This window comes from Panthera tigris, chromosome C1 (genome assembly GCF_018350195.1).
Source record: "Panthera tigris isolate Pti1 chromosome C1, P.tigris_Pti1_mat1.1, whole genome shotgun sequence".
In the NCBI taxonomy this organism is placed as follows: domain Eukaryota; kingdom Metazoa; phylum Chordata; class Mammalia; order Carnivora; family Felidae; genus Panthera; species Panthera tigris.
The window spans coordinates 4218169-4232940 of NC_056667.1; the positions used below are offsets into that span (position 1 = coordinate 4218169).

General features: G+C 63.4%; 2 protein-coding genes across 7 annotated transcripts in view; one reads left to right on the forward strand and one right to left on the reverse strand.

Annotated features, from left to right (window-relative positions):
- The window catches only part of ESPN (espin), a 31674-nt gene extending 22341 nt beyond the window's left edge, over positions 1-9333 (forward strand). For 2 of the 4 annotated variants that reach the window (XM_042995472.1, XM_042995473.1), the window contains exons 10-15: positions 761-787; positions 1985-2130; positions 2213-2476; positions 6971-7050; positions 7148-7159; positions 8421-9333. In XM_042995472.1, the coding sequence (XP_042851406.1) occupies positions 761-787; positions 1985-2130; positions 2213-2476; positions 6971-7050; positions 7148-7159; positions 8421-8568 (677 nt within the window). In that variant the 3' untranslated portion in view covers positions 8569-9333. The remainder of the gene's footprint in view (positions 1-760; positions 788-1984; positions 2131-2212; positions 2477-6970; positions 7051-7147; positions 7160-8420) is intronic. The other 2 variants (XM_042995471.1, XM_042995474.1) reach the window with 1 other exon arrangement.
- A 506-nt stretch (positions 9334-9839) lies between these two features.
- On the reverse strand, positions 9840-14151 carry TNFRSF25 (TNF receptor superfamily member 25). Of its 3 annotated transcripts, none has more exons than XM_042995476.1 (10): positions 13983-14151; positions 13320-13440; positions 12992-13126; positions 12456-12623; positions 12278-12356; positions 11479-11534; positions 11276-11383; positions 11029-11066; positions 10364-10538; positions 9840-10171 (listed from the first exon to the last, which is right to left on the reverse strand). In XM_042995476.1, the coding sequence occupies exons 1-10, from the start codon at positions 14022-14024 to the stop codon at positions 9840-9842; spliced, it is 1254 nt and encodes a 417-aa protein (XP_042851410.1). In that variant the 5' UTR covers positions 14025-14151. The 3 variants fall into 3 exon arrangements, with proteins under 3 accessions (XP_042851410.1, XP_042851411.1, XP_042851409.1); XM_042995477.1 differs by lacking the exon at positions 13983-14151 and adding an exon at positions 13522-13797; XM_042995475.1 differs by lacking the exon at positions 13983-14151 and adding an exon at positions 13522-13747 and having other exon boundaries at positions 11029-11063.
- Between the last annotated feature and the right edge of the window lie 621 nt (positions 14152-14772).

Genomic DNA, 14772 nt, shown 5'->3' on the forward strand with positions numbered 1-14772 from the left:
ATTCCTGGCTTCTCTTCTGTGAGGTGGGGCAGTCTCTTGCATGCCAGGGCTCCTGCAAGGCCCAGGAGGTGGTGCCTCGTGTGTGTGTGTGTGTGTGTGTGTGTGTGTGTGTGTGCGCGCGCGTGCGCACGCCTTCTTTACCCAGCCACTCAGTGCAGGGACCATGTTTAGTGACATCCAAAGCTTCATGTCCCTCACTAGGCGTGCAAGGGTATAACCGGGTCCAGGGTACGGCCAGCCTGGGCTCCCTTCAGATCCCTATGGAGCCTCAGCCCCTGCTGACCAGGGCCCATCGTAGCCTGTCCACCACCAGCTGAGCCTCCAGAAAGGGCCCTAGCTCTGGGGTTAGCTTTTTCCTTCTGGAGCAAGGCTGATGCTAGGAATGGAAGAAAAATAGACTTTGGGCTTCTCCAGAAACCCCTTCTCAGCAGAGCCTGGGCTGGGTGCCCTATCCCAACCCAATGCCAAGTTTGAGGCCCTTGCTGGGGGAACCAGGGCCAGTGGCAGCCCTGCCCAGTCCTCAGGGACAGCAGTAAAGCCCGGAACTGGGTGGACCACCCTTGTGGAGCCCCAGAGCAGCTTGAGCCAGGGTCAGATGAGCTGGAAAATTCCTCCTCTCCTGTCTCCCCTCCTCTGCGTGTCTCCCTCCCCTCTTCCTGCCCTCCCTTCTCTATCCACACCCCCCCCCCACTGTCCTAGCCTCACCCCGGCCTCCTCCTTGTCCTAACTTTGCTGTCACTTCTCTCCTCTCAATCCCTAGAAGTGAGAGTCCTGAGACACAGGAAGAGTGAGTAGCTGCGTGCGTGCGGGGCTCCTGGCTGAGGTGTGGGGCGGGGAACAAGGCACGCTCAGGGGAAGCAAGGCCAAGGACCTGGGGCTTTAAAAAAAAAAAAAAAAAAAGGAGGGGGCAGGGCCAGGGGCCGGCAGGCCAGGGGTCCTCCACACTACAGGTGGGGCCACTGGCCCCACAGCTACCTTCCTACCTCCACCACACCCACACACACACCCACAAATTCTACCCATGGCTTTCAGTTTTGCCCAAATAAATGAGCCTGTTGCCAGTGCCTGCCTGGCAGCTTTCCCTTTTACCCCTCCTGCCGCTCGCTCAGGGATCCCCAACCTGGGGAACCCAAGAGCTGTTGGCCTGTTTTGTTCCCCTCACCCAGCCCTCACCCCTCCCTGGGTCTCTAAAGACAGCCCTTCCCAAACCCCAGCCGCCTCCGCGAGCCTTGTCAGAAAATGCAAACTCTGTGCACCTGCCTATTTGCATGCTTTTCACCTGGCCCTTCTTCCTGGGTGACTTCACCCCGTATCCTTAGTAAAGGCTCCGCTTTCCTAGGTCCCCCAGGGCTGAGCAGCGCTTTGCTACACGACGGGCTTGCAACCAGTGTGTCTGTGTCCATGTCTGTCTGTCTGTCTGTCTGTGTGGGAGGTGGGGAGGGGACTGGCTTGGTTGTGGTATCCAGGGTCCTGAGCCCATATAGCCACGGAGGCCCCAGGCAACTCAGTCCAAGGGTCACTGAGCTTTGCTGATGCAGAGAGGGCTGGAGGGAGACTCCACCCTGGCTGGCAGAGCCAGGGAACCCAGGACAAAGGTCGGGTGGCTGGCCTTAGACAGGTAGTGTCTTAGAGCTGGTCAGTCAGTGTCCTGGGTGGAGACATTCGCCGGAGTCCCCAGGGCCGGCCCAAGAGCCAGCATGAACTCCCAGGGGCCTCCAGGCAGGGCCCCCATGCCCCGTGAGTAGGGCCGGGAAGATGGTGGGGCTCTGTGAGCTGTCAGCGGGGAGCCCGCCTCTGGGGTACCCAAGAGCCGCCCCCAGGGCCTGGGATCTGGAGAGCTGTCATCTGGGGCCCGGCCCTTCCCGACTTGGGGAGAGGGAGGCAGAGGGGCAGGCTAGGGGCGGCGGGGATGCAGACCTCGCACCCCCCCCCACCCCCACCCCCCCCCCGCTTGGCCAGCACCTCCTCTCCTGCCTCCGTGCAGGCACCAAGTCTTTCAACATGATGTCCCCGACGGGTGACAACTCGGAGCTACTGGCGGAGATCAAGGCCGGCAAGAGTCTGAAGCCGACGCCGCAGAGCAAGGGGCTGACCACGGTGTTCTCGGGCAGCGGGCAGCCGATCTCCCAGGTAGGCGGCTCGACGGGTACCCCGCCCCGGCCCCCCTCCCCCGTGCCGGCCGGTCACTCAGCCTCGCCGCTTCTCCCCGCAGCCCGAAGCGCCGCTGCCGCAGGCGTCGCCCGCGCCGTCGCGGGCCCGCAGCCCCACCCCGCCGGCCGTGGGGCCCCAGCCGCTGCTCAACGGCAGCGTGGCGCCGGCGCCGCCCGCCACCCCGGCGCCAGGCGTGCAGCTCGATGTGGAGGCGCTCGTCCCCACGCACGATGAGCAGGGCCGGCCCATCCCCGAGTGGAAGCGCCAGGTGATGGCGCGCAAGCTGCAGCTGAAGATGCAGGAGGAGGAGGAGCAGAGACGGAAGGTGGGTGGGGCGGGGCTTCTGCACCCGGGCCCATCCCCCACATCGCCGCCCGGCCTGCGGGGGGCCTTTCCACCTCAGGCGGCTCCCATGGGCCTTGGGGGGCGGGGGCTGGGGGGTGGGAAGCAGGGTTGGAGGACCCCCCCTGCCCTGGGGACTGTCCTTCCGTGAGACGGGCAGAGCTCATCAAACGCGAATGTGCTTCACGTCGCCCGGGATCTCGTAAAAATGCCGATTCTGATTCAGGAGCTGTGGGTGGGGCTGAGATTCTGCGTGTCTGGGAAGCTCCTGGTGAGACTGAGCTGCTGGTCCAGGGACCGCCCTCTGCGTGGCCAGCAGGCTTTGGGCTGCAGTCAGACTGGCCTGGGCCCTCTCCTGCACCGCCACTTTCCAGCCTTCGAGACTGAGCCTCATCCAGCCTCAGTTTTCTTATCTGTCAGATGATTGACCGTCTTTGGCTGGCAGGGTGGTTTGCCCCTGACCGGCTCAGCACGTGTTTCCTGGGTGCTGTGTTCTGTGCACCGTTGTAGCCTCTAGGGATTCGCGATGGATATCTCAAGGCCTTTTCAAGGTGGCTTTGGGGAGTGGGGCGGGAGGGGGTCAACCGACAAGCAAACACAGCATCTTAGTAGAGAGACAAGTGCCCCCAAGAATACAAAACAAGGTAACATGAGAGCCCGAGTGAGCAGGGAAGCCAGTGACGGGGCTGTTAACAACGCTGCCCTCACCGGGATGGGGCATGCAGAGGCCTGGGGCTGCCCTGCACCCACCGTCCTCTTTGGCGTGGGGCCGGTGTTATGAAGGAGGAAGTGAAGTCCAAGGTGGACTTGGAAGATGAGCAAGAGGTGGGCTGGGAACAGAGTGGGGCAAAGAGCAGGCTCAGTGACTGTCCTGTCAGTACAGGGGCGGAGCTGGAGAGAGCAGTGGGGGCAGATCACCAAGCCCTGGCCTTGAAGAAAATGGACTTTCTCCTGCAGCGGTAGGGAGCCTGGGAGAGGGTTTAAGTGAGGGAATTAGCATCATCCTATGTGGCTGTGAGGGAACGGATTGATTGTAGTGGGTCAAGATGAACCGGGAGGATGTGAGGACGACGCCCACCCCCCCCCCCCCAGCCCAGGCTGCAGAAGCCCAGCACTAAAGTGAGGAATGAACGAAACCCTCAGAAGTTCCTGGCACACCTAGCTCATAAAATTGATTATCATCCCTAGTGCCGGGGACAAGGGGTGAGAGCTGAGGCTTCAAGCTGGTTCAGCAGTAAAACACTGACAGCGTGCACAGGGAGGGCTCGGGCTGCGGGGACAGCTGACAAGAGGTCCTCAGTATGCGCGAGGTCCCTCTGGGATGTGGCCTGCAAACAGCAGCCCTGAGATGGGGTGGGAAAGGGCAGCCTGGCGTCGCAGCTTCAACGCCTTTTGCACGTTCCTTCGGTGGTGTAATGAGCAACCAAGCCAGGTGTGGAGACTCCCTCTGCCCGCTCGGTCTCTGCAACAGCGCCCAACGACCCCGCCAGCGACCAAAGTGGACACTGCCCAGGGCCCGGAGTAGCGGCCTGGGCCGAAGTCTCGCCCCAGTGTAATCACCCGCCGGCCGGGCGTGGCCCGTCCCTGCCGACAGAGCCCCGCGGAGCCATTACACCACCCAGGACATGCAAAGGGCGCCCCCCGGCGGCCGCTGCGGGAGCCGGGCCAGAGGGAGACGCGCCTCCCTCCCCTCTCTTGTCTTCCCCGCCTTAGCTGACGTCCGCCAGCTCATGCTGCTACCCCCGCGAGGGCTGGAGGTACTCCAGCGCGCACAACGCCATCCTCGGGCCCTTCGGCGAGCTCATGACCGAAGCCGACATCCTCCGCATCGAGCAGCAAATCGAGAACCTGCAGGTGTTGCACAAGGCGCAGAAGCTGGAGGCGCGCCTGCAGCAGCTCGAGCTGGAGTTGGAGCAGCTGCTGCCGATTTCGGCCGCCCTTTCCGCGCCGCGCTTCACCGTCGATCCGCGCCGCATGCACGGCCGCGCAGCCAGTCTGCCCGCCTGGTGCAGCAAGATCTCCACGCTGCTCAAGAGCATGGCCACGCTGCTGGCCGCGCTGGGCGGCCGGCCCGCGCACCTGGCCGAGCTGCTGGCCGCCGACACCGGCCAGCCGCTGGCACCGCTGCCCGACGCGCCCTGGAGGCCGGGCCCGCTCTGCCTCGGCCGCTCGCACTCGCTCAGCTGGTGTCGCGAGGCGGTGGCGCGCGAGATCCTCGAGTGCGGCGTCTCCGTGCAGCATCTCCGCGCCGTCTACGAGCTGCGCGCCCAGGGCTCGGCGCCCTCGCGCGGCTCGCGCCGCAAGCTCTCGCTTCCCGCCGCCGCCTCGGGCCGAGAGCCCATCCTCGAGGAGGACTACGTGGCGGCCGGCACCGGGGAGCCAAGCGCCCCGGTAGCCAACGGCTTGCCGGCCCCCTGGGACTCCGTGGGCGCGCTGGGCCCGCCCGACGCGCCGGACCACCAGGCGGCGCTGCCCGAGCCCCAGCAGCTGGCGCGCCAGCCGTCGCTCTCCACCGAGCCGCGCGGCGTCCAGGACTACATAGATATGCGCAAGGAGCGCATCGTCTACCTCTTCCTGGAGCACTGGCGCAAGTGGACCTTCCGCGGCCCCCGGCGCCACGCCCAGGCGCGCCTGCGCAGGCTGCTGCCCCGCGTGGTGGCCGCCGGCGCGGGCCCGGGCCCCGAGGCCGCCGACGCTCTCCAGCCGCTGGCCGGCGACGGCCCGGATGCGCGGCTGCTGCGCCTGCTGAAGCAGCGGCAGGTGGTGGGCAAGCTGCTGGGCCACTGGCGGAGCCTGCTGCGGCAGGTGCCAGGACGCCCGCCGTGTGGCTCGGGCCTGGCTCACGGCCTGTACTGGCCCGAACACTTTCTGCCGCCCCTGGACGGCGGCGCGCCCCCGCGCTACGACAGCCTCACGCTCGACCTCTTCATGCTCGGCTACTTCCAGCTGCTGGAGATGGGCCTAAGCCGCGAGGAGCGCAAGTTCCGCCACCTGCTGTGCTACGAGATGTTCGACCGGCTGGGCAGCCACCCGTGGGAGCTCATCCGCCTCTTCCACCGCGTGGTGCTCGAGGAGGTGGAGGCTGGCCGACGAACCTGGAGCGACGGCTTCGAGGACCTCAGGCGCCAGTTCTTTGGAGACAGCCCGGAGGCTGAGCCAGCCCGGGAAGAAGAAGCGGAGAAGGAGCAAGAAGAGAAAAAAGAAGAGGAAGAGGAGGAGGGGGAGGAGGCGGCGGAGGAGGAGGGAGAGCCGGCAGAAAAGGTCCCTCCGGGTCAAATGGTGGACTGGCCAGAGGGGCAGCCCGAGGCCCCAGCTCCTGCGCCGCAGCCCCCCAGCCCCCCTCCGCCAGCCGCGCCTCCTCCGACGTGGGACCCTCCTGGTTCCGAAGCCCCTGTCGAAGACCCCCTGGAGCTGGTGTCTGAGATGGGCGAGTTCAGCAACGAGGACATCTGCCGCTACATCGACCGCAGCTTCTCCTTCTGGAAGGAGAAGGAGGCAGAGCTTTTTGACATCTGAGCAGCAGAAATCGGAATTTCCCCCTCAAGCATCTTAACCCAGGCTTGGATGCCCGTCTGATGCCCTCTGGAGGCCAGAAGCCCACAGGAAAAACCCAGAAGCCAGCAGGGTGGCCTTGGAAAACCCAGAGTATCCAGGACCAGGCTGCCAGAGCCTTTGAAGCCCACTATGACCAGATGTGGGGCAGTGGCTGCGGTGGGCAGGGCACAGGGCAAACCAGGTGTTCCCCTCTGGGCCTACGGTCTTGCCCGGCTCTGCATGGTAGGCAGGTAGAAGCAGCCGCCCCTCTGAGTGAGGGACCGTGGGTCCCCCCCGGGGCAGTGTGGCTCTCCTCTCTTTGGTTTCGCACTGGAATTCACAGCTACTTCTTTGAGGTCAAGGGAGCCACATGTGCAGTGTTCCGTGTGACGTGTTCTCCTGTGTAACATCCACGTAATAAAACTCTTTGCTGTAAGCTGCCTGTGTTGGATGCCCGCCTCCGCCCCTGCCAAGTCGATGAGCCACACAGTTGTAGAGGTAGTGTCTACTCCACTTGGGAACAGGACGTGCATAGGCCAGAAGGTCCTTCGCGGTGGAGGCCAGCTTGAGCCCCTCCGGGCTGGCTGGATCTGTGGGGGCCCAAGTATGGGTCTGCCCAGAGAGTCGAGGTCAGGGCCCTGGAGCCATCCGTCAGCCTGCCCTAGTGGGAAATCTCATTCTCTGCTCCTCTCCTGCACCTTAGCTCTGACCTGTCTGGCACCACCTCTAGAACACAGGGGGCCTGAGTTATGAGGGGGTAGAGCACAGGAGGCCCCCTCTAAGGGGGTTGTGGCCAGGCACCTTCATCTATTTGCTCTGTAGAAGGACGTCTGTATCCCATTGTCCCTGACTAGCGTGGGTCTCCCAGGGTTGGGGGTGCACCTCCCCCCAAACCCCACCTCCCAGCGCATGCTGGTCCTGAAGTTCTGTGCTTGTGTTTCAGGAGGAAGAGGAGGAGGCCCGGCTGGCCAGCATGCCTGCCTGGAGGCGAGACCTCCTGCGGAAGAAGCTAGAAGAGGAGAGGTGAGCCGGGGGACCGGAAGCTTCAGGGCCTGGTAGGGTGTCTTGATCATGCCCCTGAGGTGGTGGCACCAAATAATGCTGTCTCTTTTTCCTCTAGGGAGCAGAAGCGGTGAGTGTGGGCCGACCTGCTGCCCCTCCCTGGCTTAGGCACAGTCCTTTTGCCCCTTCATCCAGCCCCATCTTGAGCACACCCCCTTGTCTGGTTTGTAGCACAATCTCTCTGCTCCCACTAATGCCACCAGACTCTTCTCCCCCAGCAACTTAGCCCCTGCCCCAAAGTCTAGATGTTATGGCTTGATAACCTCGGCCTGGATTACCGAGCCCCTCGTGTCCCACTAACCTAGCCTTCAGTTATAACCCAACTTCAGTATCAATAACCTTGACCTCTGTCCCTCAAAGCGTGGTTTCTGCCCAGTAATCTAGCCCAGTGCTTACAGAAATATAACACGAGCCACTGTGTAAAGTTTTCTAGAAGGCACTTTGGAAAAATAAAAAGGTAAAGGTGAATTTAACATTTACATTTTACTTAGCCCAAAGTATCCAAATATTATTTCAACACGTAACCAGTGTAAAAGTCATTAGCGAGATGTGTTACAGTCTTTTAAAAAGCAGTCTTCGTGATGCCGTGCGCATTGTACACGTATCCTACGTCTCACTTCTGACACTTCAGATGCTTAGTAACCACCTGAGTTTAGTGGCTGCCTTGTCAGCACAGCTCTAGCCCCTATTTTTTTTTTTAACGTTTTTATTTATTTTTGAGACAGAGAGAGACAGAGCATGAACGGGGGAGGGTCAGAGAGAGAGGGAGACACAGAATCTGAAACAGGCTCCAGGCTCAGAGCTGTCAGCACAGAGCCCGACGCGGGGCTCGAACTCACAGACCGTGAGATCATGACCTGAGCCGAAGTCAGACGCTTAACCGACTGAGCCACCCAGGCGCCCCTCTAGCCCCTATTTTATAATAACCGTCCCTAATTAGCCACCACTGCCTCCCACTAATGTGGTCCCTCCTACTTGGGTCCTGCCCCCAGGACACTCCCCGCTCACCCTCTGCCACCCTCCTGACCCAGCACCCCTGTTTCCAGTAATACCCCAGCCAGAAATAACTCAGCCACAGCCTCTCCCTCACCCAGCTCCTGTGTGTGCCCCCGTGACTCCAGTCTGCCCCCAACCAAGCCCCTCCCTGTTCCCACCCTATCCTTGTGGCTCCTGACCCGACCCCAGTCCCCAGTCCCCCAGCCCTTCTGCCCCTAGAACCCATTGCCCTGGCCGCCCAGCTCCTGCCCCCAGAAACGCCTTACTTGCCCCTTACGGTGCCTGGCCCACCGTCTCACGCTTGCCCGCGGCTCTGCCCCCCGCCCCATGCCTAGGAAAGAGGAGGAGCGACAGAAGCAGGAGGAGTTGCAGCGAGAGAAAGAGCAGTCGGAGAAGCTGCGGACGCTGGGCTACGACGAGAGCAAGCTGGCGCCCTGGCAGCGACAGATCATCCTGAAGAAGGGGGACATCGCTAAGTACTAGGTGCCGCCCTCCTGCTCGCAGCCTCGTGAGCTCTGGGGGCCCCAGTCTCCGCCCCGGCCTGCCCGGCTCCGGCGGAAAGGGCTGGGAGCCGCGCTGCCTTTCCCCTCCCACGCTGGAACCTCTCCCTGACCCCGCTCCGGCCCCCGCATGCCCAGCCCGGGGCGCCGCTGGAACGCACCCGCCGCCGTCGCCCAGGAAAAGTGCCCAAGCAAGCTGTTGACGCAAAAAGATGCTGCTTATTTGCATGCCTATTTACATATATTTGCATGTTCGGTGGAGGGTCGCGCAGAGTGCTCCCCAGCCCCGTGGGTGGCGACCTTGTTTTCCTGCGGGGCGCGCGCCCGGCCGCAGCCCCCTCCCCCGCACCCCGGAACCCACGCGGCGGGCGCATCCTGGGCGGAGGCAGGCCCCGCGCTTGGGGAAGGGGTTTTCCTCCCGTCGTGACCCAGATCTGCACCCGGCCCGCATTTCCCATCCCCGCCGAGGGTTTCCTCTCAGTCATTTGTTTACCAGAAACGATGAAACCGGCAACCTGCCCGTCGGGACCGAGTTGCCGCTCCGGGGGCCCAACCTCTGCCTCCCCCCCTCCCCCTCCCCCTCCCCCTGGTGAAGTCCGCGCTCCCCTCCCCCCGGGTCCCACGATTCCCAGACCCTTTCACGACGCTGGTGGCGTGAGTGCGAGGCAAGGGTCCCTGCGCTGTGTCTCCACCTGCTTCCTCCCCGTCCCCGCCATCCCGCACCCCCATTAAAGCTCTCTCAGCCGCCGCGGCTGACGTGCACTCTCTCGCGCTGTCGCCACGACTTCCTCTCTCCGTCGGGTAACTAGGCCGCGGCCGGGCGGGAGCGGGGCGCGGGGGCGGCCCGGGCGCCAGGGGCCACACTGGGTTCCACCGTGGGTCCCCGACCCAGGGGCGCTAAGACTTCCGGGCCTTTCGACGACGCCCCCCAGGAAACGAAGCCGGGGCCACTTAACACCACAGCCCCTCGGAAGCACCAAGCAGTAGCTTTTCTTCACAGATTTAATACCCAGGCCTCGGCCAAAGTCGGGCCGAGACACTGCTGAGCCATCTCCTGCCCCCTCCCGATATCTGTCGATGCCGCTTGGCCTCAACCAGAACCCCAGGGGGCGCGCGGCAGGCGCTGCTACGCAGGGCCGTGCCAGGAGCTTATTAAGTGACATAAGATGTCTACACGCATAAGTAACCGTACTTAGGGCTTCTGCAAGGGCCGCCGGGGCCCAGAGGCGCCCGGTGTGGGCCCCCGCCCCCGCGTCACGGGCCGCGCTGCAGGCGGCTGCGCAGGTCCTCGGCGCAGCCGTCCAGCCCCATGCGCTCCAGCGCCGCGTAGACGGCGCCCAAGCCGGCGGGCTGTTGCTGACGCCAGCGCTTGAGCATCTCGTACTGCTGGTCGCGGAAGCGGCCGACCTCCACCTCCACGGCCTCGATCTCCGCTTCGCGCAGCCCCAGTGTGCGCACGAACTCCTTCCAGCGCCGCGCGGGCACCGCGTCCATCACGTCGTAGAGCTGCGGGCCCGGCTGGAGCGTGGCTGCCGCGGAGCCCGCAGGGGGCGCTGGCGAAGGCGTGGGCGTGGGCGGCGGCGGGTCTGGGGACGGGCCAGAGAGAGTCGGTGGGGAACAAGAACGGAGGCCAGAGGCGGGACCGCGGGCAGAGCGGGGGACCAGGGGGGTGCACCCCGTCCGCCTGGGACGGGAAGTGGGCAGGTGGTGCCTCAGGAAACCATTACTTCTCATCTCAGGCTCAGGAGAATGGGGTCAAGGCCAGTGAGGTCTCTTACCGAGGGCTCTGCTGCGCAGCTGGTCCCAGGACCACGTCACCTCCGCGCAGGGCGCCTCCTGGATCTGAGGGGAGCCAAGGGCCCAGCCATTGCCTACCAAATGGGTAGCACGGACCTTCTCGATACTGCTGGCTGGAGCTAGAAGGGTGCTGTCCCTGGGCGAGAGGTGGGTGGCCTGGAAGCCAAGAGAGGCCCCAGGTCAGCCTGGGGTCACTCCTTCCTGGGGTCTCTGGCCGGGAGTGGCCATTCCCTGGATCAGTCAGCAAACATTCTTCAAGGCTGCCTCCCGAAGTCCCCCCTCATCTCTCACTGGGTGGCCCAGAAGAACTATTTCCTCTGCCTGAAATAACCCTGTCCTGGCTGCCCTCCCCTGTGGCCCCAACCCTGCCGGAGGCCTCCCTATGGTGACACTCATCCCACTGAACTGTCTTCTGTTTACCTGTCTGGATCCCACCAGACTGAAAGCCACTTAAGAGACAGGTGCCTTGCTGCTCTCATTCACTCAGGGAATTCACATGTGTTCATTAGGCCTACTCTGTGCCTGCCAGCCACCGTGCCCCGTGTGGGGGACCATGAGTTATAATACGGCCCAGCCTCTCAGCTCCAGAAGGCTGAGGCCTGGGTTCTTGCTCACTCTCTTCCCTGAATATTACTAATATTCTTACCTGCAGGGGAGTCAGGGCCTCCAACCCAGCTTCATCTGCTGAGAGACAAGAGCATCTCGTTAGCAACCAGGCAAGACTCCTAGACCTGGGTGCTGGTCCAGCTCCTCTTGGGTTCCTGTGCCACCCCTGCCCCCAGCACTCTCTCCCTCAGTTTCCCCCCTCTGCATCAGGGGTGAGTGGGCTCTGGGCTACCCGTGCGGACCCGATGCCCCTAGAAATGTGCGTGTGTGCGCGTGCGTGTACTTACTAGGAACCGTGGGCTTGCACGGCTGGCAGCGGTGGTACGTGTAGGTCAGGGTGGCACCGAGCAGGAGTGGGACCACCAGGCCAGCCAGGAGCACCTGCACCCAGAACACTGAAAGAACAGCCGGTGGGTGGTGGATAGGAGCCACACCCCAGCCTCCCCAACCATCCCAATAATCCTGCCCAAATTCCCAGCACACCACCTACTCTGCCTCCAGCCACAAATAGTCACACAGGGCTCAGGACAGCTCCCGAGGGTGCTCCTGCAAGAAGAGGGGGTGGGGTGGGGTGGGGGGCGTGAGGGAGTAGACACCAGGAGAGGTTCCCCGTCCTCTCCATCCTGGAGGCCCTGTCCTCCCCAGGTCTCTTCCCTGGGCACCACAGTACCCTGGAATGTTCCCAAAGGACTGCTGAAACTTCACTGGTGTCCCCAGAAACAACAGCAACAACCGCTATTTATGGAGCTTTTTCTAGACTAGATTGAGGGTCACTAGAATGTCAGCTCCATGAGGACCAGGATTTGCCTACATTGTTCCCTGTTGGATCCCCAGCACCTAGAACATCTCTGGAAAATAGTAGATGCTTAATAAACACTTGCAGAGCAAATGAATGGATAAAGTGTTTTACCCCTTAACCTGTGCCCCGGGGGTGGGGGGGGCAGAACCTGCTAACATCGGCACATGGAGAAGCCACAGATCAGAGTGGTGACGTCACTTGCCCAAGATCTCCCAGAGAATGAGTGGCAGATCATAGTTTTGAAATTGTATCAACTTGACTCTCTATAAACGGCCAAATCCTATGCTTCCTTAACCTACAGCTGGAAAGATTACTAAAGGACACAACCCCTTATTTATCTGGCATAAGGTGACTGCAGATTTCCCTTCAGTATCCAATGTCTGCCTGAAATGGCGCCCACCCACCACAGGACCGAGCTCCCTCCACCTTCCCGGGATCCCCACTCTGCTCCCAGAACCCCCTCCCTGTCCCAGGGCAGCCAGGACATTACGTGGGGCAGGACACACAGCTGTTGCCATATTCATAGAAGCCAGGCAGGCAGGTCCCACAGTCGGTGTCTCTGACGGAACCTGCAGTCCAGGAGATGGCTTGTGTGTCAGGAAGGGAGAGCGGGAGTTAGGGAGAGGGGGGGTGTGGAGGGGTAGACAGCCCAGAGCGGGAGTACTCACAGGGCACCCGTGTGTGGCGGTGCAGGGCCCTGCAGTCTGAGCACGGGTGGCAGCGGAAGGGGGAGCCGTCCCTGCAGGACTTGACCAAGCACTCGGGGAACCAGCCCGGGTCACAGCCACAGTGGGCATCTGCCACTGCTGAGCAGTTCGTCAGGGCCACCTGGGAAACTGGCAAGAGTGTTCAGGGAGATGGGGAGAGTGGAGGCCATCAGGGCCAGAGACTCCCCCGCGGGGACCCTGGGCAGATCCCCTGGAGAATGGAGATGGGGGCAGCCAAAGACGGGGCCACCCCCAAAGGGAGAGGAGCGTGGAGATCGCCCCAGATCAGAGGCTGAGGCATATATAGAGATGGGAGGGTCATCGGGAAGTGAGGGGGCAAGGGAATCCTAGGGTGGGATCGAGGGGGGAGGGGCCTGGGATGGGTGGACACAGGGCTGTCACACCAGAGGTTAAGCCCAAGCCAGCCACCTCCTTCAGAAACAGCCTGGCCATGGCCTGTCCTCAGGAGTCCCCCCACTGAGCACTAGGCCCCTCACCCTCTTCATCACAGGCCTGGCAGCGGGTACAGCGGGTCTCATGGTGGTTCTCCCGGGCCAGGAAGGTGCCGCGGGGGCACGGGAGGCAGGTAGAGGCACCACAAGGCTTTGGGCAGGGGGCCTTCAGGTAGTGCCCTGTGGAAACCAGACCCGGGTCAGACAGTCAAAGGGGGTTCCCTCTTTCCCCTCCCTCCTCTCCTATCTCTGGCTCCCTACTTCCTCCCCAGCCCTGCCCACCTCCCCTGTCTCCTGACCCCGCCTGAACCCCATCTCCCTCTGTCTGCCCTCACTTCCCCTCCACATCCCTCCCACCCCTTCGGCTGCTCACCGGCTGGACAGCCCTTGCAACAGAACAGACCGCTCCTCTTCTGGAAGTTGGAGGCACAGTCACACTTTGGACTGGGTGTGCCGCCCTGGCCCTGGGCGCCCAGCAGCGCAAGGAGCAGGACCTGGAAGACAGGTGGCTGTTGGTTGTGACAGGGCTGGCCGTGCGGGCCCTCCCCGGCCTCCCCCCCTTCCGAGCCCCCCACCGCGTTTGCCCTCAGAGAGGCCCTCTTCTCAGGTTCTTGGGCGGGAGGTGCCATGGATGTGGGGTAAGACGAGCTTCCCTCCCCCCGTGCACAGAGCAGGCTCAGGAGAGGCAGAGCGAGGTCTCCAGCCGGCCCCCCACACACGTTTCCCTCTGCCAGGGCACCAGGGCAGGCACCGGGGAGCCCCGTCCCCACTCCTGGCTTGTGTAAGGTGGAGGACCCGGATCCTTCTCTGCCTGGGGCCCCTAGACCCTTCTGGCCCCCGGGGCGGGGGTTTCCTCTCAGCGGAAGGGCCCCGCCCGGCTGAGGCTCTAACTAGCGGAGTCTCTAAGTGGAGAGGGGTTGGTGGTGGTGCTGGCACACTTCCCCGCGAAGTGGGGCCCCATGGTTCTTAGCGCAGCGACCCAGGCCTGAGGTCAGGCTCCAGGCTGCCCGCCCCCCTCCACCGTGCTCCCACTCACCGCAGCCACCGCTGCCGTGCAGCCCCCCGGCCGCAACTCCATGGCTCCTGGCGCCTTGCTGGGCCCTCGGATGACAGGCGTGCGCCAGCCCGGGGGCTTCCCCCGCTCCGCCCGCTCTGCCCCAAGCCAGCCCCGGGGGAGCCCGCCTCAGGGGTGGGGGCCAGGGCGGGGCCCCCAGCCCACGCAGCCTGCCCCTGCGCACCTGAGCTCACCTGAGGTGGCCTGGGGGCAGCAAGGCGTACGCAGGACAGGGCAGCATCCAGGTCCCCCCGCCTGGGTTCTGGCCCCGGCCCTGAGACTACAACTTCCAGGTGAAGTGACTTCCCTCCTTTGGGCCTCAGAGCCCTCCCTCAGCCATGAGAGGTTGGGCCACAGCGACAGCGACGCAGCTGGGAGACCCAGCCTCCCCAATACTGCCTGGGTGTGGGTACAGGGGCCCCGCCCCTGCAGGGGAGTCCCAGCGGGCATTCTCAGTAGAGCCTGAGACGCATCGCCCGCCCTGGCATAAGTTTACGGGGACCACCCAGGGCAGGGCCCGTGAGGCACCTCGTGGGAGGGAGAACTTCATGGGGGGCTCCTGGGTAGCCCTCGTGGCTGAGGCAGGGGATGGGGGGTGACCTCGGGGGTGCTGGTCTGGTCACCTCTGTCCTGTTAATTCACTAATGCTTCTCCACAGTCTCCTCCGGGGGTGCCCTACCACAGACAGAGGGCGACAGGAGTGAGAGGCCCCTGCCCCCCCGGCTCAAGTGCACCTGAGTCAGGAAAGGGGCTGGTTCCAAAAGCAAAGAAC